At 48.7% G+C, this 26,080-nt stretch overlaps 1 protein-coding gene across 2 annotated transcripts in view; it reads right to left on the reverse strand.

The window, feature by feature from the left end:
- DOCK2 (dedicator of cytokinesis 2) overlaps window positions 1-26,080 on the reverse strand; it is a 407,498-nt gene continuing 381,418 nt past the window's right edge. The window contains exons 42-52 of one of the 2 annotated variants that reach the window (XM_027084336.1): window positions 24,315-24,396; window positions 22,800-22,884; window positions 21,982-22,068; window positions 15,599-15,775; window positions 14,078-14,161; window positions 6,729-6,866; window positions 4,807-4,934; window positions 3,737-3,902; window positions 2,579-2,699; window positions 1,094-1,149; window positions 1-218 (exon numbers count right to left, since the gene is read on the reverse strand). In XM_027084336.1, coding sequence (XP_026940137.1) covers window positions 156-218; window positions 1,094-1,149; window positions 2,579-2,699; window positions 3,737-3,902; window positions 4,807-4,934; window positions 6,729-6,866; window positions 14,078-14,161; window positions 15,599-15,775; window positions 21,982-22,068; window positions 22,800-22,884; window positions 24,315-24,396 — 1,187 coding nt within the window. In that variant the 3' untranslated portion in view covers window positions 1-155. Of the gene's footprint in view, window positions 219-1,093; window positions 1,237-2,578; window positions 2,700-3,736; window positions 3,903-4,806; window positions 4,935-6,728; window positions 6,867-14,077; window positions 14,162-15,598; window positions 15,776-21,981; window positions 22,069-22,799; window positions 22,885-24,314; window positions 24,397-26,080 lie in introns of both variants that reach the window. The other variant, XM_027084335.1, reaches the window with a different exon arrangement.

The following is a 26,080-nucleotide window of genomic DNA, read 5'->3' on the forward strand; positions in this document are numbered from 1 at the left end:
TTCTGGGGCCTAGATCAGCCCACTCCCTCTGTCTGAGTGCAGGCAACCGATGCACGGTCTCCCCACTCTTAGAGGCATCAATGTCCCGCTGTGTGTCTCCTCTTCTGGAAACTCCCATCCTTGTCTCCCCAGGTGCAGCCCTGGTCAGCAGCATCTCACAGGTCGGTGGACATTAAGTTGGAGGTCTGCTTGCCTTCTTCGGCAGGTTTGCTAGCCAGCTGCGCGGGAGAAGAGGATAAGGAGACACAACCCAAAATGGGGTTCTCATGAGCACCAAAGCAGGGCTTCCTGTCCCACTCACAAGGGCTGCTGAGCTGACCCCTCCCTTAACCCAGTGAGCCTGAGCTGCCATGACTTTGACTGATGTGACCAGAAAGGCTGTGCCACGCAGTGGTTAGAACACAGGCTTTGCTGTTTCGTGGACCGTGTGAACTTGGGCAAGTCGCTTACCTAACTCTGTGAGCCTGATAAAATCCTCACAGTGGAAGGTCAAATGGGACCGTGTTTGGAAAGGGCTTAGCATGGTGCCTGACTCACTGCACGCTCATGGTGAACTTGCAGTTATTACGGCAGCGGAGTCCTGCTTTAATTGCACCCTGAGGATCAAGGTGGTGAAGGTCAGTGGTACCTTCATCTTGAGCAGAGACTGACAAGTAACAATAGGAGACGGGACTTGAGAAGTCAGGGCTTGGAAACAAAACTTTTAAATAGTAGGATTCTGTAATATAAGTTGAATAGGAAAGTTCTTCCAAAAGAATTAAAAAGCACTTTTAGCTGCCCAGGTGCAGCAAAGGACAGCTATGGTTTCTCAGGTCCCAGGGGCCCTGCACACCCCTCTGGCACATTCCTGCAGCCCAGCTGGGGTCCATCCTGCTCAGGGCAGCCACCTGGGGACCAAGAGGAGAACTGCACTCTGGGCATTTCTGGCCACCATCCCCACCCTAGGGGGCCCTGTCCATACCTTCCTGAGGGTGACCACACCGTGCACACGCGCATATACGCACGCCCCCATTTTCTCCTCTCTCCGCCTCCCCCTCTTCCCTTCCTCCTCCCCACACCCACCCCCCTTCCTTGCACTTATCTGGGAGCTCACCATCGTCTTGAAGAACTGATTTACTTTCTTCCGCTTGAGCGTCTTCTTGTCGCCTTCTGACAGAGGGAGGAAGGTCTGGCTGAGGCGGGGGGATGAGTTGGCCTCTTCCGTCCCGGGCATGCCGGCCACCGAGAGCGTGAGGGCTGCGGGAGAGCCGAGAGCCGCCGTGAGCGGTGGGCGGAGAGAGGGTGACTTCGGGGGCAGATGGGAGACGCGCGGGGGACAGAGATAGCATCCAGGGAGAACAGGCAGGCGACCAGGCAGGAGGCGGGAGGCCCGAGTACTGCCGTGCCAGGACTGTCGAGCCTGTCTGTCCACTGCGCTGAGGCCTGCCCAGCCCCGCACACAGCAGCCTGCAACGTGACCCGATCGAGGCCTCGTCCAAGGGCTTCTGGGCTGGAAACACGGGTCCATGGTGGGGGAAGGCCCTGGCCACTGGGGCCCTGACTTCCTCAGGGAACAGGGCCTTTTGCCCAGGTCGGGGAAATCGTGTGGGCTCACTCTTGTCTTCCAACACGGAGAACCCAGAGGTCCCGGAAGGAGAGCATCTCCAACCAAGGTGTCATCTGGTGATTATGGCCCCCAGCTCAGAGTCACACAGACGACTCTGACCCTCGGTTTTGACTTTGGGTACCTGGGGGTAAGAGCACAGACCTCAAGGGCATTGTGAGGCCTGCTGCGAGGACAAGAGTGAAACGGCCACATGGGGGTGTCCTGCCTGGGGAGGCTGGGCAGTCGTTAGGGGTACCGTTCCAGGGGCCTCCACTACTTAGTGGCTGGGACAGTCAGGAGATTGACATTCTCAGTGCCTCAGTTTCCTTATCCATACAATGGGGCTGGTCACATGATCTACTTCATAGGTTTGTGCTGAGGCTTAAATGAAACAACGAAGGAGGAACATTTGTCACCAAGCACAGACTGGCAGACACTAGAGACTTGCCATGTGCCAGATGGAGCGCTCTTGGGCAGGCTACATCCCCAGTCAGAGCCCCAGGTCCCCCTCTGTGAATTAGCAAAGGTCACCTGTAAGCTGCAGACCTCCTCACGACAATGAATGAGTGATGGGGGGAATGGAAGTACCTGTGCATCAAACACTCTGCAACTGTAAGATGTGGCAGCGATTTCTGTAAGTTCCGGAAACAGCCTTCCAGGCCCCAGAGGGAAACACAGGCTGAGAGATTTACCAGGGGCCGACTCCCAATCCCTGGGAGGGCCTGGCTAACTGAGAACCCAGGACCACCTGGTGGGACATACCACATTCCCAGTGGATCCTGAGCTCCAGAGTGACAGCAGGCCTCCACTTCAGCCCTGGCAGGGCCAGAGAAGTGGGTGGATGTGGGGAGAGCTCAGAGGACAGGGGGGCTGTGAGCAGAGCCTCTTACCCTCATGGTGCTTAGCTCACTTTGCTATGTAGATATGGTTCCCACCCTCCTCCACCCCCAGACACCTCTATACCCCCCGTGCTGGTGGTGGCAGGGTGCATACCTGGGATGGTGGGCATGGACTGGCTGGCGAAACTCATTTGAGAGAGGATGGATGCCCTGGGGGCGACGGCCACATGCTCCGAAAGGTTGGTATCACTCATGAACTCGTGCTTCCTGGAAAGCTGGATGAATATATCATGCCCACATGTGCATACAGAGACACACAGACACACAGACACACACCACAGAGGCTTAGCATGAGGCAGTTCTAGGCCCTGAAAAGTCAGAGATAAAAGTTTGCCATGGCTTCTATGGGCCCCGCCCCAAGTTCATTTATTCTGTTTTGTGTCACTCTATGTCAGCGTGCCATGCATGGTTGCACAGGTTGTATACTATACAACTCTGCTGTGGGCGGGGGGGCGGGGCGGGGGGGGCATACATTTAGACTATTGTGTGAATGACGCCCCCTAGAACTGTGAAACACAGTCTTGTTTCCGGCCTGCCCCCCACCTCCCCGGCAAGAATAGCCTCTGAGGCCTACTGGGAAGTTTGTGGGGGATTCTTTCGTCGCTGGAAGGCATCTCAGCTGGGCCTTTGCCCTTTCATCCGGCAGCCCTCCCTTCCTAGGAGAGTAAATCCCTCTCCCCCTTCCAGGCTCCCAGAATGCTTTCAACAAACCTCTCTTTCAGGGGGAAGCTGGGGTTGAACCCAGGGCTGTCTGGTACCAAGTCTCATATTAAATAGCTATTCGTTTATAAGACAGTAACTCTTAAAGTCAGGGCAGTGAGAAGTTCATCTCTGCATCCCCAGCTGGGCTCCCGGTCCACTGGAAGAGCTTAGCAGAGTCTGAGACGTCAGTGGTTAGAATGGCCCTGGGGTGGGGATAGAGGGCCGAGGTGGAAACACCTGGCCCAGCCCTGGGAGGGTGGCTCTCCTGCTCAGTGGTGGACCGGGCAGCCTCTCCCCAGCCTCAGAGTCCTCTGAGATGGTAGGAAGGACAGAGTGACACGCTGGGTCATACCCCACTCTGTCACATCCAGGCTGCAGGGGCGCCAGCAAGCACTTCACCTCCCTGCCCCTGAGATGCCACCTCGGGAACCCCACTTCACCGTGAGGGTGAGGCTTGAGCGGCGCACGTCTCGGAGCCCCAGGCAGTGTGCCGGGCGTGCAGTGGAGATCTGCCGAGGGTGTCAGAGGAGATCCAGCCTTGGCCACTCACCCGCTTCAGGTCTGCCGTGGCCTTCTCGTCCGCAAACACCACACTGCTTCTCTTGCTCCTCTTCTTGGACCGCCGCAGCTTGACCTCTGGCAGAGTGCTCCCTGGGAAGATCGGCTCCTCTTGCTCCACTTTCGGAGCCTTGGGAGGTGCTAACTCCTGGTCGAAGCTGAATGGCAAGAGGGACAGCAGCAAAAACTGCAGTTAAGAGCTTCAGTGGAACTGTCTTGCAGGGACCCAGGCTGACTGAGTTGTCACCACGGGGTCGGGGGGTAGATCAGCTCACCTGGCAGAGTTTGGGGAGCCACTTGCTTAATTTGCAAACACTCAAACTACAGGGTAAAATAAAATTGAAGGTGGCGGGCCCTAAGACTGGTGATAGGAAGAGAAAACCGGTTAAAAATAGGGATCTGGATTCAAATCTATGCCACTGTTTAGCCGAATGACTTTGGGCAAATCACTCAACCTCTCTGAGGCACGATTTCCTTTTCAGTAAACGGGGGTGTTTGCAGCAACCTTGCAGAGTAGACAAGAGATGAGGTCAAGGACCCCTTAGCACATTCTCCCAGAGAGAGTTCTCCATCACAGGATCTGCTATTGCATTAGCTGAGTCGGGCCGGGTCACGCAGATGGCTCCAAGAAAGTGGAAGGGGAGAGGCTCTTCTTGGCCGAGGAGGGGAACCCCGACAGAGGTATAGGCAGGTACAGGAGGAGGAGCTCTGGGATGGGGAGCTGGTGGGGACGGGAGCCCCAGCAGAGGCAAGAAGATGAGGAGCTCAGGCTGGCTGATGGAGGTGGCTGGACGGGGAGCCTGTGGGCTGTGCGGTGTCCTGCTGGGTCCTCAGGAAGGGCCACCACACCTCTCTGGGCCTCGACTGACCCGCTAACAACGGCAATAAGCCGCACAGGGTAGTTGTGAGGGTTTTGATGAGGTGCCAGGTGGGGAAGGACTTTCAAACAGAAGGGCACGGAGATGTAGAAGGACGGCCAAGGACAGAAGGGCAAGAAGCGAGGCTTTGCTGAGGGCTAGGCTGGTGCAGGGGTACGGGGGGCTGCCTGGGGTGGGGACTGACCTCTCGGAGGTGAGTTTGCTGGGCGTGCTGCAGTCAGAGCTCGTGGAAGCCATGGAGATGATGGACATCTGCCTGTAGGAGCGCAGCATGGACCGAGGCCGGCCCACTCGCCTGTCCTCGAATTCGGGCTGCGGGGAGGAGGGTGTGGTTAGCAGCCAGGTCTGCGTGGGGCAGAGCAAAAACTTCCTGGCTGGCTGAGGCTACGCACAGCTGTTTAATAAAGAATTTGTCAGGCCTTTATTCCTGGTTCCTGGGAGGTGATGTCTAAATCCTTGCCATTTCCCCACTGGTAGGAGTGTCTTTTGTTTTTCGTGGTGGCCCCTTTACACTGATGGGAAGACTCAGGATGGGGGCTGGCCAGAAAGAGCAACCTTGTGATTTCAGGGCTGGGACTCTGGGCCAGATAATATCAGCTCAGCCTCTGGGGAGGAAGGGGGACTGGAGATGGATGTCAACCACGTGGCCAACGATTCATTCGATCATGCCTATGAACCCCAATTAAAACTCCAGACACTTAGGCTCAGGTGAGCTTTCCCGGCTGGTAATCACACATGGAGGTGCCAGTAGGAGAGATAGTGACATGTCCTGAGGACACGAAGCTGTGTGTTTGGGACCCTCCCAGACCTCACCCTATGCATCTCTTCATTTGGCTGGTCCTGATTTGTTTCCTTGCTAATAAAACTGTAATCATAAGTACAGTCATCCTTCAGTATCTACGAGCTCCGAGGATACCAAAATCCAGCGACGCTCAAGTCCCTGACATAAAATGGCACAGTATTTGCATGTAGCCTATACATGTCCTCCAGTAGAATTTAAATCCTCTCTAGATTACTTATAATACCTAATGCAATGTAAACGCTATGTAAATAGTTGTAACTATAACGTAAATGGGAGGTAAGCAGTTGCCGGCACAGCAAATTCAAGTTTTGCTTTTTGGAACTTGCTCGATTTTTTTCCCCAAGTATTTCTGATCCTCCGTTGGTTGAATCTGCGAGTAGGGAACTCATGGATATTGGAGGGAGGGCCGACTCCTTGACTTTTGTGAAATTATCAGACCTGAAGGGGTGGTGGGAACCTCCAGATTTGTAACCAGTTGGTCAGAGGTGCAGGTGGCCTGGGAACCCTGGTGTCTGAAGTGAGGGGAGTCTTGTGGAGGACTTTGCCCTTAACCTATGCAATGTCACCTAACTCTGGGTGGTTGCCATCAGAACTGCATTGGGCTGTCACACAGGGAGTGCTGGAAGAGGCGACCTGTCTCATGGAAAAACTGTTGCGCCAGAAGATGAGACCTGAGTTCGCCTCCATGCTTTCCAGTAACTCACTTCTCGTCTCTGGGCCTCAGTTTTCCCATCTGTAAACTCAGAGGGTTGGGCCAGAAGGCCTCTGAAGGACCACACTGCCTTGCCGTTTTATGATGCTACTTTCTGGGGAAGAGGATAAAGGAGAAGTCCCGTGAGCACCAGGCTGATGGCCTCTTGAGGACACGGAGCTTACGAGTGGCCCAAAGCGCTGGCTTTGCAGGCCAACAGAGCCAGGGGCAGTGACCTGCACTCACTTGTCATGTAGCCTCTGGCAAGTCACTTACACCTAGGAACCTCCAGAAGAGACACAGGGGGTTAAAAGTCACGCCCAGGCTTGTTGTGAAGACAAAATGACCTACGTGCTTAGATTAGACTGGCACATAACAGGTGCTTCACCAACATTGCTTTTATTATTAGCATGGTCCCTTGAGTGCTAAGGCCTCAATTTGTAACTGGCGTTTATCTGGGGTGACTTTTGAGGGACCAAGTTTCCAGAAAGGTTCCCCGGATTGGCCCTGGCACTGCTGGCTCTCAGGTCCTTCTCCTCAAGGGCAGGTTCCTTGGCTCCAATCTCATCCTCCTCCCTGCCCCACCCCTCCCGGCCACAGGGACCACCAGTACCATCTCTCTGACACCGTACTCCTTCTCCACCTTCACTTTCAGGTTCTTGAAACATTCCTCCATCCGATCGTGGAAGGGCCGCAGATTTTCTGACACCCTTTTCTCATGGATCTTAATCCCAGCTCCCAGGAAGGGGATCTGGAGAGAAAGGTGGTAAATGATGAGCCAAAGGTTGGCCACCGGGCCCCATGGAGCTGGTGGAAGCAAGTCTGCCTGCTGAGAATTTGTTGAGGGCTTTAGGGTCTTGGAAACCTTCAAGCGGGGTCACCAACCCTGAGAAATGGGAAAGCTGAATCCTTGGGGTTTGCTCTGAAAACAAGACCTCTAGGAGAAAGACCTCCGGCTACCCTTGCCCCACAGGAGGGCTGGATGCCCCCCACCCCCATTAGAAGCCATGTGTTAGGGAAAGTCTGCACCTTATAGAATCTACTGAGGGGCAGAGTGTGAGACCAGAGGAGAGGCCTCTCTGTTGCTTTAACTTAAAGCCTTGCCCAAGAAGTTCTTGGCAATGCAAAAGGGAAGGTATGATTGTCAGAGGCTGGGAGATAGGAGAAGGGAAGGGTTGAACAGAAAAGGAGGAGTGGGCACAGCCTGGTCTCACAGCACAGGAGATCCAGTGATACGACCTCATGTGGTTGCTGAAGAAAGATACACAAACTCCAAATGTGGAGTTAACCAGCCAATAGGGAGTTTTTAAAAAGTGATGTAAAAAGCCTTGGGAAGGTGAGAGGGGAAGAGATCATTGACGGGAGACAGTTAAGCTCTTATATTATCAACAGAGGGCAGGGATGAGGAACCAAACAGGAAAATAGGGGGTTGGTCTGCACACTAATAGACAGTGAGACCTTCACTTTCCAGTCCCCAGATTGCCAGCAGTGCAGGAGCCAGGGGGACCTTCATATGCAATAGCTTGAAGGGCCTGTCCTGGAGAAAGTGAATGGCGCATGTTATACAGACGTCTGTGGATCACTCAGTTACCATATGTAATGCCATCCGGGCGACAATACCTTCTCTCATATGCACAGAAATTCATTCAGCTTTTTTAGTGCCCCACTCTTTACTATGAACAGACTGCCAAGGATCACCAGACATTGAAGGAAATTCTCCAGTGTGAAAGACAGAGATCAGAAACAACAGACAGGAAGAAAAGCAAAAAGGGAGGGAGGGAGTAAGGGAGAGAGGAAGAAAAGAATGAATGGACTAACGTGGAAGAAACAGAGAATGAAGAGAGCTTAAGAAAACTTTATATTTTTTTAAATAAGCAATATATAGAAAAAGAAAAAATTTTCTATCCATGACACAAGACAAAGATTTTATTTAAAAAAGAAAGGAATGGGACTTCCCTGGTGGCACAGTGGTTAAGAAATCACCTGCCAATGCAGGGGACACGGGTTTGAGCCCTGGTCCAGGAAGATCCTACATGCCACGGAGCACACCACAACTACTGAGCCTGCGCTCTAGAGCCTGTGAGCCACAACTACTGAAGCTCGAGTGCCCAGAGCCCGCGTTCCGCAACAAGAGAAGCCACCGCAATGAGAGAGTAGATCCCGCTCACCACAACTAGAGAAAGTTCGCGCGCAGAAATGTAGACCCAGCACAGCGAAAAATAAATAAATAAATTTATAAATAAAAAGAGAAGGGAATGATAATGGAAATACTACATACAAAAACTAGTGAGATATAAAGTTGCTAATGGAGATAAATGTATAGCTTTAGTTTTACATACTAGAAAAGACAGAAAATCAATTAGCTAAGTATCCATCTCAAGATATTAGTAGAAGAACAGCAAACTAAACCCAAAGAGAGCAAAAGGAAGGAAATAATAAAAGTAAGAGTGGACACGAATGAAAAAGAAAACAAACTGACAACACAGAGGATTGACAAATCCAAAGGTTGGTTCTTTGAAAAGACAAAAACATTGATAAACACCTTAAAGGGCTAATAAAAAAAAATAGAAGGTACCAATAACCAATATCAGAATTTAAAAAGGAGTATCGCTATAGGAAGTACAAGCATTATAAAAGATCATAAGAGGATATTATAAAAAAGTTTATGTCAATAAATTTAATATTTAGATAAAATGGACAAATTGCTAGAAAAATACAACTTACCAAAAAGGGGACGAAAGAAATAGGAAATCTGAAAACTATTAAATTAAATACATACTTTAAAATATTCCTGGCCCATATGGCTTCACAGACAAATTCTAGCAAACATTTAAGGGATAAATAAATGCCAACTTTATAGAAACTCTTAAAAATTTTTAAAATAGGGAGTAATTTTCAACCCACTTTTTGAGACCAGGGTAACTTTGTTACAAGAATTGAACAAGGATATTATAAAAAAGGAAAATTATAGGTTAGTATCTCTTTTGAGCATAGACACAAAAATCCTGAAGAGCATATTTTCTAATAGAATCCAGAAATATATAAAAATGATAATACATTACGACCAAGTGGGATTTATGTCATACATGCAAGGTTGGTTTAGTAGTCCAAAATCAACTAATATAATTCACTGAATTAGCATAATAACGAAGAAAAACAATATGAGTATCTCAATAGATGCATAAAAGGCATTTGACAAATTAAAAATCCATTCAGGATAAACCAGCAAACTAGGCATAGAATGGGACATCATCTTTAAAGCATCCCACTCTGTGAAGTACTGACTCTTGCCCTGATGTGGGAGACACCGGAACAGAAGAAGTAAAACTTTTTATATTAGCAGATGATATGTTTGTCTGTAGAACATCCAGAAGAATGTACAAACAATTTGACTTATTAAGTGAATTTAGTAAGGTCGCTGGACACAAGGTAAACATACCAAAAAAAAAATTGTGATGATATTGAGAAATTAAAAAAAATACCATTTTTAATAGTTAAAAATATCAAATACCTTAAAACAAATCTAATAAAATTTGTGAAAGATCTTTCCAGTGAAAATTACAAAACTTTGCTGAGTGAAATTAAAGAACTAAAGAAAGGGAGAGAGATTCCATATTCATGTACTGGAAGAATCAATTATCATTAAAACAGAAATTCTTCCTAAATTAATCTACGTGCCTAATATATTCCTATCCAAAATCTCAATGTGTTTTGGGGGTGTGTGAAAATTGGCAGGCTGATTTAAAAATTTATATGGAAATACAAAGGACTAGAAGGACCAAGACAAATTTGAAAAAAAAATTGCAGTACTGTCACTATCAGATCTCGAGTTACTATAAAGCTACAGTAATTAGGAACAGTATATGGCATTGGACAAACAGACCAATGGAATAGAGTAGGAAGTCCAGAAATAGACTGACATCTATATGATCACTTTATGTCAAAGTTGGGAAAAGTAATAGTCTTTTCAACAAATGGTGCTGGAATAATTAGAAATCTGCATAGAAAAATAATTTACCCCTTACTTCATGTCAGCCAAAATGGATCATACACTTAAGAGTATAGGACAAAACAATAAAACTTCCCAATAAAACACAGGAAATATCGTCATGATCTTGGGAGAGCCAGAGATTTCATAAAGTGAAGACAAAAGTAATAATCATTAAAAAAATTGATAAATTGGACCTCATTAAAATGACAAACTTCTGTTCTTCAAAAATACATCATTAGAAAGTAAACAGATAAGCCACAGACTGAATGAAGATATTTGCAATACATAGATTTGACAAAGGACTCATATCTAGAATAGATATAAACTCCTATGAATTATTAATAAAAAGACAATTCAGTTAATAAGTAAAAGATTTGAACAAACGTTTCAAAGAAAGGCTATTCAATTAGCCAATAAACACATGAAAAGGCGATGAACACCGCTGCTCGCAAAGGAAATGCAAATTAAAATTAAACTGAGATACCACCTCACAACCACCAGAAAGACTAAAATTAAAGACTCACAGTATCATGCGTCAGCGAGAATGTGGAGCAACCCAGATTCACAGAAGTTCTTGGTGGGAGTGTAAATTGGCTCAGCCACTTTGGAAAACTGCCTCTTGGTATCCAGTAAGGCTAAAGATAAACGCGTGACCCAGCACTCCCACTACTAGAGAGAGAGTGAGGACGCTGAGAGTTTATGCCCATCAAAAAACACGAACGAGAATGTTCCTACAACTCTGTCCACACTGTCCAAAACCTGAAAACAACCCACCATCAACAGGAGAATGGATAAATACATCGGTATATTATTGGTATATTGTATAGTCACACAACGGATACCACTTAGAACAAAAAAAGAAAAACTTCTCTTGCATGTAACAGCCTGGATGAATCACAAAGGCGTTACAGTGAAAAGAAGAAGCCAGGCACACAGTAACACATACTGTGTAATACCACTTTTATGACGTTCAAGAACTGACAAAACTAATCTACAGTGATAGAAGTTTGGCAGTTATCCGTTCAAGCCAGATATTCTAACATAGTATAACCGAGCAATTCCACACCTAGGTATACATCCAACAGAAATTGTGCATGTGTGTGGCAAAAAGACACACACAGAGATGTTCAGAACAGCACGACCTGTAATACCCTCAAACTGAAATCAACCCAAATCTCCATCAGTTGAAAACTAAATAAATATGTTTTGGCACAGTTATACTGTCCAGCTGCATAGACGATTATACATCAATGAAAATGAATAAATGATTGCTATGTACAACAAAATAAATCAATTTTGAAACATAACAGTAAACAAAATAAGTTAGACACAAAAGAATGCACACTGTGTGATTCCATTTATATATAGGTCAAAAACAAGCAAAAGTAAACTACAGTGTTTAGCAATGAGTGCTTGGGTGGTTAAAAAGTATTTTTACAAAGCAAGTAAATGGTTACTGTAAAAGCAGGAGGGGGTCGACCTTGGGGAGGGCTGGCAATGACTAAAAGAAGGCACAAGAGAGGCTTCTGGGTGCTAGAGGAATTCTGCTTCTTCATCTGGTGGTGGCCACGTAAGTGTACAGTGACAACTCAGTGTGCTGTGTATTTTTGTTATGTGTAGTTTTCTCTATGTAATATCTTGTGAAATGTTTACAAGAAGAATGTACTGTAGACATCTTTCCATGCCAATAAATAGAGAGAAAATCTTTACGAAGAAAAAAATTAAGAAGCGATCACTCTTGAAAACCATGAAATCTTGAACACATAATGTACTTTGCACTTCTAGCTTCTGTTGGGTTGCTAGCGGTGCAAGTACATCTCCCTTTGAAATCTAAGGGTCTCGTGTTCTGAGAAGATCCAAAGTGAATCTGGCTTTGGCAAACCAAGATCCAATCTATAATTAAGCTCCAAGAAGGGAGGGAGGGAGCAGGCCCACAATTTTATCCAGCGCTTTATTTCTGTTGCGTGGCACACAGTTGGGACTCAAATATATATAAGTTGCAAGAATGAATGGAATAAAATGGAAGAGCTAATGTGCTGTGTGTAACGTAAAAAAGGTCACCTTCACCCTGCGCAGGGCAGCGTCTTTTGACTATTCAGGATGCTGGACTCTGAGTGGGAGGAATGTGGCCCAGGGCAATCCCCTTTGCAGGCTCTTAGAAGCTGTAACATCAAATACATGCTTTCAAAGTCTCCTTCCTTTGCTTGTGGTGCCCCTCTATGAACTGCAAGACTTTGGAAGAATTTCCTTAGAAGGCACGGCCTGCTATCGGCTGTGCTCTGAGGCCACAGTCTGGTCCATGCTTTGGGTGTGGTGAATACAGCCCAGAGAGTCCACTACCAGGTGATAAGACATGCGCAGCAGAAAGGCCCAGGACAGTGATATGGATTGAGAATGACCCCCAGCACCCAGACACATTTCTGTGACATGTTAGCCCTCCCTGGGGCACCCCAGAAAGAGCTGAGGAAGGGAACCAACCAAAGCTGAGTCTTCCTGCTTCCCGAGCTGGGGATGGGGAGCGGGGAGTATCATTATTTGAGTATTAAAGGGCACGATGACCTCAGAAGGCTGGGGCTCTTGGGGGTGTCTGGGTTTCACAGGTGGCACAAGGTAAGAAGGGAGAGAAAATTCCAGACTCACAAAATGCATTCAGGAGAGTGTACCTGCGCAGCGCCTGGCATTTTATTTTTAAGGCCTCACTTTGCATAATTTGGCAGAGGCAGAGAAGGACCTGAATTAGGAATCCTTATTTTAAGAAAAGAGGCTGCACCCAATGCTTCTCACTCCCTAATTCCCCTAGAGTAACAAAAACTCCCTACCACAGTAGCTGGCTTTTCTTTGCACTGTAACTGGCAAGAAGGGAGGAGGGAGGGCCAGCAGCTGCAGACGCTGCCCCCTGCTGCCCTGCTCGCCTCCCCAGCCTCCCCCCAGCGCACCCTCCAGAGCCCACCCTGCGTCCTGGGTGCTGGGTGGTCCATGGAGAGCAGGGAGATGCTTGAGGAGGGGCTGCTGCAGGCCTAGACCAGGAGCCTGGTCCTCTGAATGCCTCTGGGCTAGGGGTCTGGGGATTGTTTCTTCTCTAGGGAGTGGCAGAGAGCAGGAGAGCAGGAGGGAGAGAAAACACGGGAGAGGGAGCCAGAGAGAAAGCAGAGAAGGAGGGAGGGCAGTGGAGAGAGATGCGCAAGGGAAGCAGAGCCAGGAGTGAGGTGTGAGGCGGGCAGCAGAGACAGGCCAAAGTCAGAGAGGGGACGGGGAGAAGCAAAGAACTTCCAAGGAGAGGAGAAAGACAGAGACACATGCACAGCAAGAGTCAGAGAGAAGGAGATGGCGGAGGGAAGGGGCAGAGGGACAAGGATGCAAGGAGAGGGCAGATAAGCAGATAGCAGGACAAAGCGGGCAGGAAGGACAGTCCTTCCAAGGTGCCAGGCTGGGCTCCGGAGGGCTGAGCAGCTCGTGCAGAGTGCAGACCCTTTGCCTGAAAACCAACCAAACCGAGGCCTCGATTATTTTCGAAACCTGATATCCATCTGAGCACTGTCTGCAACAAAGTGGGTCAGCCTTAGTAGGAGGAGAGGTGGGGTAGGGGCCGAAGTCTTCCATTATCTGACTGGCGGATGCTGGGTGTGGTGGGAGGTGGTGGGAGGTGCGCGGGACCCTGGCTTTCACTTCAGTCCCCCTGGGGGAAGCCACCTCCTGAATTCAACATCCAACAGGGCAGTCTTAGCAACACGCAGCACAGCATCACTGCCCGGCGCCAGTGCAGCACCCCAAGGGTGCAGGGCCCCAAATCCCGCTTCCACGACGCACCTGCTCAGGTGAAGACAGAGTCAGAAGAAAGGCCAAAAGCCAGAGGGCAGGAGAGCAGTATGAAGGTCGGCCATACCGGCCAGAGGCTAGCAGAGGGCAGGCGAACCGGGGAGGGGAAAGGACGGACACAGGGCTGGCCTACCCCCAGTCCGTCTCTGCTTTACCTGCCACGCAATCAGGTCCTTGAGGCAGCTCAGCTTGTCCTGGTCCTCGGGGTGGTCCCTGGTGTACTCTTCAGTGAAGAAGGCCTAGCAGGACAAACAGACGTTGGGGGTTTCCTATTCCTTTGCCGTGGACCCCACGACCCAGCTCTCTGGCACCGGGAGAGGGTTCCAGTTGACAGGGGCAGGAATGAGGCCATTCCTACGTGGATGGGCAACAGTCAGGGACGTGTAGGGACTGACGTTTCCTCCTCCCGGGGCTCAGATCGGTATCCACTGGGAAAGGGTCACAAACCCCAGGAAATTGTTCTTGAAGAGGGGTCTCTGGACCCGCAGCAGCAGCATCACCTGGGAACTTGCCAGAGATGCAAATTCTCAGGCCCCACCCGGACGTACTGAATCAGAGCCTCTGGGGTCGGAGGTGGGGTGGAGGCAGCTGTGTGTGAAGAAGCCCTGCTGGGGATTCTGCTGCACAGTCAAGGCACCGTCCCAGGAGAGAAAACTCAGTGAGGAAGTTCACCTGGTGGGCTTTCCAGCTCACCTCCCTCATCGTGTGTGACCTTGGCAGCCCCAGCTCCTTCTCGGCTCCCGTTCTCAGTGTGTGCACGTATATACACAGACATATCACCCCTCAAGGCTGAACAAAGGATTACCAATGGATGACTCTACGGGGTGTCCAAGGGTAGCTGGAAGGACTAACCGGAATTACTGTCCGTGAGTTATACTATTGTGCCGTATTCCTAGTTTTACATCAATGGATGACATAGAAAAGATAATAAAGAGTCCATCATGAGACTTATGAGAACGAAGAGTCCATTTTTCCCTCAGCGTCCCATTAACGTATGGCCCAGGTGAGAGCCAAATAAGGACTTTCCATTCTTTTTCAGAGCTGGGGAAAGTTATGTCTCCTTACTGAGTAATTATTTTCCCCCAGTGGAAAATGTGACTCATATAACTGATGGCGTTTCCCTTTTCGCCACGGACACCAGGAGCCTCAGAAATGAAATCTGTGGCTGAAATGTGTGGGGATTTCCGGAGGGTCCTTACGACCTGAGTATCTAGATTACAACTCTCGCTTGAGAGTCGATCTCCCATCCCTTCTGTATTTTCACAGATTCCGTGTTTCATTCCTTCCCATTTCTGGAGGTCATTTCCATCATCTATAGAAGAGATGGCTTGACACAAGTAGCATGTACTTTGATTTGTGGTGCTTGACTTTTATGGTCTGGCTCGTGGACATCCCAGAGCCTCCTCTTGACAAAGGTATCTTGATGTGCCCAGTGGGATAAGGGATCTCTATGACCCCTGACAGAGCATGGCATTGAGGGTGGGAAGGAGATGGGATGAGAGGTGAAGGAGATGAGGCTAAAGAAACTCTGGAATGTGTATGAGGTCTAAACAAGCTGAAGTGTCCTTCTGAGGGACAAACAGCCACAGTAAGATGAGTGGCATGCAGCTGTGTCTGCTCTGGGCCCTCCTGCCACTGCTCTGTCTCCACCAGGGCCTGGAGAGGGGAGCCCTCACCGTCTCATACTTGGCGAACCCTCCCATGACAGCAGGGTCCACGATTCCATTCAGGAGCATGGAGAGTGGGTTTATCGGGAGGCTTTCGTCACTCTGGTACTGGTTTATCATCATCAGGATCTTCTCGTTGGCCACGGACATGGTTTCGATGGCGTTCTCCAGAGGGCTAATTGTGGTCTGTTGAAAACGAGATCAAGAAGAAAGGGCCTCAGCAGGTCGCTTTAAAAATAGATAAAATGATTGGTATTGATTTCATTTGGGGTTGGAATTCAAATGAGGCAATGCTCCCCAAGGGGCTGTAGCAGGCTCTTGTGGTAATTACTGAGCCCTGGGGGTTGTCGGCTGTGTGGGGAGAGACAGGCTGAATCTGTGCTTAGCAAAAGAGGGATCTTCCTGGGGAAATGCAGGCAGGAAGTGTCAGGCGCTCGCTGGGGTCTCAGAGGCTGGGTGTGCTCCAGGGAGGGTTCTTCTTCTTACTACCTGGTGAAAGATGCTCCAATTCAACCCATCTGGTATTGGTTGTGGACCTACTATGTGCGAGCACTTAGCTGAAGGGATTAGAGCAGCTGACGATGTGATCACCCGGCCTGGCCCACAGTAGGTCCTGAGACTCGTTATATGAGGGGTCACTGCTCCAAGGTAGATTCGGTTTAGTTGGGAAGATAAAACTAACCACATCTTCAACACCTCTTAAAAAGCAAGATAAACACAGTGCCATCAGGTGCTAACTGGCATAACAGTGGTTCCCAAGAGCATGGGATCGAGAGTAGAACACTAAGCAAGAAGTCTGCAAACTTTTTCTGTGAAAGGGCCAGATGTTGTGTGTGGCAACAACTCAACTCTGTTATTGTAGGAAGAAATCAGCTACAGGCGATATGTAAATCAATGAACATGGTGGTTCCAATAAACCTAGTTACAAAATTAGGCGCAGGTGGGCTCTGGCTCATAGGCCATAGTTTCCTGACTCCTAAACTAAACTAAGCAAATAAAAATGAGTGCAAATCTCAGCCATTTTTCCTGTGTGACCTTGGGCAAGTTTCCCAAACGTTCTGAGCCTCAGTTGACTTACTGGTAAAATGAGGATAAGAAAACCTACTTCAAAAAGTAGCCGGTAGGGCTTCCCTGGTGGCGCAGTGGCTGAGACTCTGCCTGCTGATGCAGGGGACACAGGTTCATGCCCCGGTCCGGGAAGATCCCACATGCCGCGGAGCGGCTGGGCCCTTGAGCCATGGCCGCTGAGCCTGCGCATCCGGAGCCTGTGCTCCGCAACGGGAGAGGCCACAACAGTGAGAGGCCCGTGTACCGCAAAAAAAAAAGTAGCTGGTAGTTACTGTTATTAACTCTTGTAGGTGTCAGGACAGGGACTAGCAGCTGTCCTGAGAAGGGAAGACTCCCTGGCAGGGTGGGTGGGGCTGGAGGGAAGGGTGAAGTAATCCGGGAAAACTTCATGGAGGCAACCCTAAGTGTTACCATCTGTTGAGTGGTGGTGCTACAGGGCCTGCTTCATCAGTGGGGACATAGCAAAGATTAGTTGAGATAATATGACACTTGACTTAGCAAAGATTAGTTGAGATAATATGACACTTGACTTACAGCGGAGTTCTTTAAAAAGTGCACCTGCTAGTTATTGTTAACTGTTGAGTATATGTGAAGGGGAGAACCAGCCTCCACAGCCATGCTCTTGGTCGTCTTTTTAAACCATTTCCTTAAATCCCTGTGAAATCTTAGCCTCCTCACCCCCCTTCCTTGTTTCTGGACATTTTTGAAAGTGGCTGTCTCTGCAGTGAGAAGGCCCTGGGAGTAGGCTCTCTCCTCTCTCTCTGTGTGATACAAGACACAGTGACACAATGTCATCCTCTTTCCGTCACACATGCACGCACATACACACACATACACAGAGCTGTGGGGGGAAGGCTGCTCGGCCTGGTAGAGGCGGCAGCCCATGTTCCACAAGCTGCAACCCATGGTCCAGTTTCTGTCAAGCACACAGACCTACCCTGCAGGGGCTTCTCCAAGCTGAGGTCCAGACTGAGTTCTAAAGGAAAATCTATCACAACCACTTGGACTGAGCCCAGTAGCACACCTGGATTTCAACAGTAGCCTGGTATGTCTGAGAGACTCATGCTTTACGGTGAGTTGTTAAAAATGGAAAGTCCTTGCTTGGCTTTCTTCCTCATTTCTGAAGCTATTTTTGTATCCCTACGTCTTTAACCTCGTTACAGACAACAGGACAGAGAATGAGAACGAACACTCCTTTGGATTCTCACCTCTGGATGTTTGTGTAGATGAGTACGTCACTCTCTAGAGCAAAGCGATGGGGGTTACATATTTGGTGGAAGACCTGGAGGTCCGGAGCTGGTAACAGTTATAAAAGCACTGATCACGGTAAAGGGATGTCACCATTTGTGGACTGCCTCCCCTGTGCCAGCCCATGCTGGGTGTGTCCCACACGTGCTCTCATTCAATCCCCCCAACAGCAGGTAAGTCCTTCACCTAAGGGTAGATGGGGCAGCGCTGGGGAGAGAGCGCCAGTGTCCGAATTCCAAAGGCGAGCTTCTCCCCCACATACAGACCACACTCTGCTACCAAACTTGCCATACACTGGTTGTTAGGACTCGGTCAAGCCCTCAAATCTCTGGTCTCTTTCCTAAGCTGAGCCTCAGTTTCCTTACTGGCAGCACAGGTATATAGCCCCTGCCCAGCTTGCTGTGTGGGGAAAATGAATTATCCTGGAAAATACAGTCAGAGCTCCATACCCTTGGGTTTTACATCCTTGGATTTAACCAACCTTGAATTCAACCAACCACTGATACGGAGGCCCAACTGTATTCACTGTACTTACGCCCTTTTATGTAAGGGACTTAAACAATTTTGGTATCCGAGGGGGCTCCTAGAACCAACACCCTCAGATACTGAGGAATAACTGTACTTTGGAAACAATGTTAAAGGCACTCGGGAAAGCGGTGATAATCCCTCGCCATCGAGTGGTGTTTCATATTCCTCAAAGGCATCTCCCACATTATCACCTTCATAAATCCTCTTAGGAAACCTCTGAACTGTGTAAGAGAGACATTATTATTACAACCTACTTCTACCACTGATCACTTTGGCAGTTCAAGTCCCAACTTTGAGCTTCAGTTTTCTCATATGCAAAATAATTTAAATGGACAAGGGCTAGGAATGGGGTTGCACATTGGAGATGTGTAGGCCAAACTGGGCCTGGGTCTGTCATTTAGCCAGCATGTAAGTTCTAAGTTTTTAAAAAACTAATTCAGCTGGAAGGAGTTTGCCACAGCTTCTACCACTCCCTGTTGTCTTAATGGGACGAGTTCACATATTTACAGTTATCTTCCTGGGCTCTGAAGGTATTTGAATTTATAGCTCTTGGATTAAATGACCTTCAGAGCGTCTTTCAGCTCTGAAATTCCATAGTTTTCTCATGTTTGTTTTACAGATGATGAAAACTAAGGCCAGAGATACACTGTGTTTGTCCAACATCCTATAGCTTGTTAATAACCAAGTTGAATTTGGGTCTCTGACCCCCAGCTCAGGACTTCTTGTAAAGATTACATATTCTCAGGGCCAAGAAAAAGGAAAGGACCCTCAATAAGCAGAACTTACACTTGAATCCTATCAGAAAACACCTCTCTGTACAAACAGCACTGTAGTCATGACGATTCATAAAAGAAACAACCAAGAACAAGGTACAAATTCTATACCACAAAAACAAATGCTTGGAGAGGAATTCACTCAGCACCCATGAAACTTCTGTGTCTGAGACATCCTGAAATTCTTGGTAACTCAAATGAGGGAGGCTATCAGAGAAAGTCACTCTGGTCAACTTTTTGGAGGTTTTCCCAATCCCTTCTATCAGAGGGTATCAGGATAAAAGAAGTGAAACAAAAATGTTGACTATTTCTTTCCTAATTTCAGAATCCTGAGTTCATAAAACGAGGTAAGCACTTCATATATTATGGGTTTCTGCATACTAACTGACTGATTGGTTAATGGATTTACTTAATAACTATTATTCTTTTTAATATAAATTTATTTATTTATTTTTGGCTGCATTGGGTCTTCGTTGCTGTGCGTGGGCTTTCTCTAGTTGTGGTGAGCGGGAGCTACTCTTTGTTGCAGTGCGTGGGCTTCTCATTGCAGTGGCTTCTCTTGTTGTGGAGCACAGGCTCTAGGCAGGCGGGCTTCAGTAGTTACGGCATGCAGGCTCAGCAGTTGTGGCTCGTGGGCTCTAGGGCACAGCCTCAGTAGCTGTGGCGCACAGGCTTAGCTGTTCCATGGCATGTAGGATCTTCGAGGACCAGGGATCGAACCCGTGTCCCCTGCATTGGCAGGCAGATTCTCAACCACTGCACCATCAGGGAAGTCCCTTAATAACTATTCTTGAGCACGAATTATGTGTCTAGGACTATTCCTTGCACTCAGAGATATGGCAGGGAACAAAACGGACAAAAATCTGTCTTCCTGGAGCTCACAGTCTAGTGGAGCTTATATTATAATGCTATTATATTTAAAATTCTAGATATTAAAAATAAACACACAGGCAAATTATGTAGTCTATTAGGAGGTGAGATACCATGGCGGGAGATAAGGCGTTCAGAGAGTGGAGGCGGAAATTCCTTCAGTTTGCCTACAGTCCCGTGGGGACAGCGAAGGAGGAGAGGCACCTTACTGAGCACCACCAGAGGAAAGGGCACAGCCAGGGCCAATGGGTAGAGACTACGGCTTAGTAGAAAGTTTCTGATTTCTCACCTCAAAAATGGGATTCCTAATATGATGTACTTCACACAGTTTTGTGGGATTAAACAGGATAATGTTACAAAGTCCTTGACACAGCACCTGGGACACTTATCCAAGCTTATCATGAACCGATGTGTCCCATGAATAAAGGGCATGAGTAGTTTCTTCCTCTCCAGGGCACTAATTATTGGGGTGGGCTGGGGACATGTTAAGGAAAGAGGAGAGAATGAGTCCATCCAGGTGCCTGGTATGAGAGGTTATAGTCAAACCTCACCTCTTTTACTAACCTTGAGCAACCCACTAACTCACTCGGTTTCCTCATCTGTAAAACGGGAGAATAATAATACCTACCTCGCAGCCTTGTTGAGGGGTTTAAGTGAGGTCACACATGTGAACAGTCTGGCACATGCTCAGTAATGTCTGCTGATGTCATCATCGTTATTATATGTTCCCTAAGGTCTACGCCATGACTGTGAAAAGGAGATTGGAGGACCACCTGGCTGCTGGGGGCCCTTAAGGGCTGAAGGGGGATGGTCTCAATGTTGATCATACAGTAGCTTGAAAACGTCAGTCAGACAATGTCCCTCCTCTGCTTGTGACTCAAATTCACCCAGTGGAAAAGCCCAAGTCCTTATGGTGCCTACAAGGCCCTATATGACCTGCTATCAGACTCCTGCTACTCCCCCGACACTTGTTCTAAGTCAGACATAAGCCTGTTCTGTCCCAGGGCCCTTGCACTTGCTATTTCCTCTGCTACAATGTCCTTCTCTTCGGTATCTGCAAGGACCATGTCCTCACTTCCTTCAGACCTTTGATCAAAAGCCATTTAGCAGGAAGGCTTTCTACGACCATCCTACTTAAAATACCACCACTCCTTCATCACCTTTCTTTATTTTTCTCCATAGTGGTTATCTCCACCTGACATAGTATATATTCGCTTAGGCTTTTTAGTGCGTCTTTGCCGCTAGAATGTAAGCTTCATTGCAAAATCTCTAGGTGCTTGATTGACATGTGTTAGGTACTCATTAAATATTTGTTGAATGAATAAGTGAATAAGACATCCCGAATATGTCCCTGCTTCTCAGATTTCACCGGATTGACCTTTGCATCCTGAGGGCTGCAAGAACCCCAGCTGTTTGAGGACATGGAGACCCTGAAGTGTGTTGAGAAGCAAAATACATGCTATCTGCACCATGGAGTTCAAATACTTGCATTCTAGCCAGAGCTTTGCCTCTGTGTAATTTCCTTTCTCTGAGCTTCAGTTTATCCAAGTATAAAATGGATTCATAGTGAGATTCTGCAGAGGGGTCCCCAAAGGGCTGTTGGGAGGGGAGGATATGAGAGGGTGGTTGTGTCGATTGAGTTCCAGGCCCTCTCCCTCCCCCTGCACCCAACCACAGAAGCTCCCCATTCATCTGCTTTATTACCGGATTCTATGGTACCTTTCATTTGCAGGGAAAAAAATGTTATCTGATGCTTAAAAAAAAAAAAAAAAATTGAAAGCAGGTAAACTGGATGCTGCCTCAGGTCCCTTCCTGCACCAGAATTCCTGGACTCCTGCAGTGGCTTTGAACAAAAGCATTTCCCTTTTTCCAGTCTCAGGAGCCTCCTGAGCCCCACAGACTCACCTGAGACATGTGAGTCACCTCAAACCAGCGCAGGATGCCCGGAAGCTTGTACGCGGTCACAAAGGAGGTCCTCTCGATCCACATCGACTGTCCCGTGGGCAGGGGTGGCAAGGGCAGGAAAGCAACACACATGAAACCTGACCATCAGAGTTTAGTGGGAACCCAGCCAGGCCCCCAGGCCTCCTATCCACCCGGAATCAGAATAAAAATTACAAGACTCAGAAATACGCTCCCACTTTACCCTGAAGAATTCTTTCCCAAGGTGAAGTTTAAGTTTTCCCTGGATTTGGGTCCAGTAAGTTTTAACCTGGGTCTCTGAACAGGCAGAAGTTTTAGGCAATATTGAATGCATCCACCTGCATTTTCTGGGGGGAGGTCTACAGTGTTCATCAGATTCTTCAAGGGACAGTGACTCCCCCAGTGCAAAGAATCACAGTCCAAGGGAAAGAGCTGAGAGAGACTTGGAGCTGTCTCCTCGTGCCAGCCTCGGCCCTCGGGAATAGAAGACAGGTAGGTCCTGGCTGGGAAACACACAGTGACGCTGGGGACTGTGAACTCCCTGAGGTTGAAAGGTGCATCTCACGCCAGGCCTGGGTGGTATCTAGAGAGTGGAGAGGCTCAAGAAATGAGAAAGCAAACCCAACGGAAGAGCCTGGAGGAGGGGTGTCATCGTACCAATGGAAGCTAGTGCTCCCTCCCTTGGCTTTAGATCAGATGCCCTCCCAATTCTGATTCTGGCAGGTGCAGGCTCTGGTTGGTAAAGGAGGCCCTGGGCAACGATCAAGGCTGCCAAAGGGGAGGGGAGGGGAGATACTTACGGCAAACTCATTCTCAGGGTCAACGGTCCCCCTGCGCACTGGCCGGGAGTAGTGGAACTTCTGCACGTAGTTGGACTTATAAAAGCTGCAAGACAGGAAGAGGCTGAGGCTCCTGAGAGCAAAACCTGACCTGACCCTGTACCGTCCAGGGAGGCCCACTAGGTAAACTCCACGTCTGGCAGAGTCCTCGCTGCAACACTTAAAACCAGGCTTTCCTTGTGAGATGATTTAGAAGCTAGTCGGTCTTAGGCTCTCATGAGAACATAGCACCCCGTAGGGTACCCCCAAAGTTGGAATTCTATCACTAATGCACATAGTGGTGCCTGGGTTATTGTTTCTTGTGATCTCAATGAAGGGTCTGGATACATCTAAGGTCCTAGGCTAATGTCCCAGGGGTATCTTCCAAGGATCTCCTTAGGTGTCCCAGCCATCCCCCAAATCACTCTCCCTTGAACCTCTGGGGCGGTTCTAACGTCAGGGCCAGCAGGGCATGGTGCTAGCCGTATGGTGGTCATGCCCTGCCCAAGGGTGCCTGGCCGAGAGGTGACGGGAGCTGAGCTCCAAGCTTGAGGATCTGCTCAGCCGCCTGCACTGCCGTGAGGCTGCTTCTCCCCGCAGGAACAGGCCTTTCCTCTCACAAAGGAGCTCCTGATTCCAACGGGTCTTCCCAGAAGAGAGGCCTTTTCCTAAGCCACTCGAGGTGCTCAACTGGGTGTCTGGGCCTGAGTGGGGTGAGCCAGACAGCTTGGAGGGGGCAGCGTGGTGCCCTGCTTTGTTGCCTCATCCCTGACCTTGCGATCTGGCATTAAACAGACCACACCTGCCTTCATGCTGCTTCCTCTAATGTCCCCTATTTTAGTTTATTATTTATTTTTTATTTCATGTTTTGGCTGTGCCTCACAACTTGTGGGATTTTTCGTTGTGCCTCACAACTTGTGGGTTCCCCAACCAGGGATTAAACCCGGGCCCTCAGCAGTGAAAGCGCCGAGTCCTAACCACTGGACAGCCAGGGAATTCCTCTGATGTCCCCTTTTTACGTCGTAATCTGAACACAACCATCGTCAATGCACGACCTTGACAAATGCCTACAAGATGTCCCTGTGGAGGAAGTGCTCGGCCTGAGCACCGGCCCTCTGTCCCCACCTGCCTGTCGCCCGTCTGTCCATGCTCTCTGGCTGTGGATTTCTGGAGCCACTCTGGGATCAACCTGAGCAACCGGCTCTCCACGTCCACTTCAGCGAAGCCCACTGCTGCTTCCTGCGGACTCACTCTGCCACAAGGTGAGCCTCACCCCTCGCTCCCCCCTGGCCCTCTCTGGTGTCAGCCTTTTCAGGGGCAGAGCCCAGAGGGGTCATGGGAGAGGTGGTGCTTCTCCCAAGAGGAAAAGGGAGGACAGGCTGGCTAAGATAGGGAAGGAACTAGAAGGCACCACGGCCTGTCCTGCCACCACCTCGGCTTGGCAGCCCCATGGGATGCTCCTCCCCAACACTCCCTCCCCGGAGCTGTGGGGCTTACTTCATAATCTGGTCAGGCACCGGCTTATTCTTGAACCTTGGGTGTTCTTCCAAGACGGGTTGGACAGTGAAACACTGGATGTCTGTGATTCCCGCAGTTAAGAGCTCACAACGTCTCGGTCGGGCGGACAGTTCCAAGCACAGCAGGTCCCAGGTGAGACCTCCCAGGACAGTCCTTCTGGGCCCAAGTTTTTAACGAGTGACCAACCTCAGGGTGCTGGCTGCCAGTTAGGTCCTAGTGACCAGTTAGCAGTCACTGTGGTCCTTGTCAGAGCTGCCCGTCACTTGCAACCCATGCCAGGGCTCAGCCTCTGCTAACAGTTGGTTAGTAGTCCTTAATTATCATTATCATTGCTATGTTATTATCATTAACAAGAATAACGCCTAATGCATTTATAGCTGTCCATCAACTGCAGCGCACGTCTCCCCATGGTCTCCTTTCATCTCTCTGGTTTTGCTGAGCAGCATTGTTAACGTGAATCATACTTTCCAGAGACAAGGACATCAAGGTCAAAGAAGCTGGACAACCTGTTGAAGGTCACACAGCTTGTGAGCACAGAGCAAGGGCCTGTATTGGGGTCTCTTAACCCTAAGCTCAGGGTTCTTTGATTCCAGACTTCTATTCAGTGCAGCCCTCTGACCAGCAGCATCACCATCACCTGAGAGCTTGTTAGAAATGGTGAATCTCAGGTCCCACCTCAGACCTACTGAATCAGAGTCTGTATTTTATAAGATACTCAGGTGATTCATATGCACGCTCCAGTTTGAGAAGCACTGCTTTAGAGAAGGCAAATACATTCATTTTGTACTCCAACTCTGAAAGTTTGAGAGTAACTGTCTGGGGCAGGAATGTAAGGCCATGTCCAGGCTCAGTGGGAAAGAGGTCCATGATCGATTAGTGATGCCTGCCATGGGCACAGGATACAGGAGAGGCATCAGGTGTGCCAGATCTTTGTCATGCCTATTCTAGACCTTTATTCATTGTAAATCGATAATATCACAAGCCAAATAAACAAGGTCAGTAGCCACGGGTCCCATCCCTGGACCTTACTTCCCTCTCCCTACCTTCCATGGCTTCTTTACCCATCTCTCTTCTTCAGGTATCCAAGCACTCTCATCCCTCTATTCTACCTGATGACCACCATAACTCCAAAAACTCTTCCCCTAAGCCTGACACTTCTGCCAACTAAGGAATCACAGACTCCTCTTGTTGGCATTCAAATATGCCAATATTTGAATATGGAGTATTCAGATATTCTAATACGATTCCAACTCATTTCCCACCATTATCTCTGAGTATCCAACAGACTATACTGTTCCCTTTGTGTGGACTATTTCCCCACAGCTCCATGAACATTCAATCTATCCTCATCCAGGTGTCCTTTTCCTTCCTGACCCTCCAAAGCAACGCATCTGTACTTAGGACTCTTATCTCTCCAGCTCCCTCTCTTCTCCCTTCTGTTGCTTCCCCACCAGACTGTGAGCTTTCTGATGCAGAGGCTAGGGCTCTTTCACACATAAGAAATGGCCGAAATATAATTCCAAGTTAAATTTAATTCCCCTCCCCCAGTAAGTTCACTTCATACTAATGTCTTGGGGCTTTAACTGTTTTACCTCTGAAGAGTATTTCCACATTAAATGAGAGTGCCTCAGAGAGAGACAGAGAGACACAGAGACACACACACATACGCGCACGCACACGCGCGCGCACGCACGCACACACACACACACACACACACACACACACACACACACACACAGAGGAGA

This window comes from Aethalodelphis obliquidens, unplaced genomic scaffold, assembly GCF_003676395.1.
Source record: "Aethalodelphis obliquidens isolate GAN/ISIS:26980383/991018 unplaced genomic scaffold, ASM367639v1 scaffold52, whole genome shotgun sequence".
Taxonomy (NCBI): domain Eukaryota; kingdom Metazoa; phylum Chordata; class Mammalia; order Artiodactyla; family Delphinidae; genus Aethalodelphis; species Aethalodelphis obliquidens.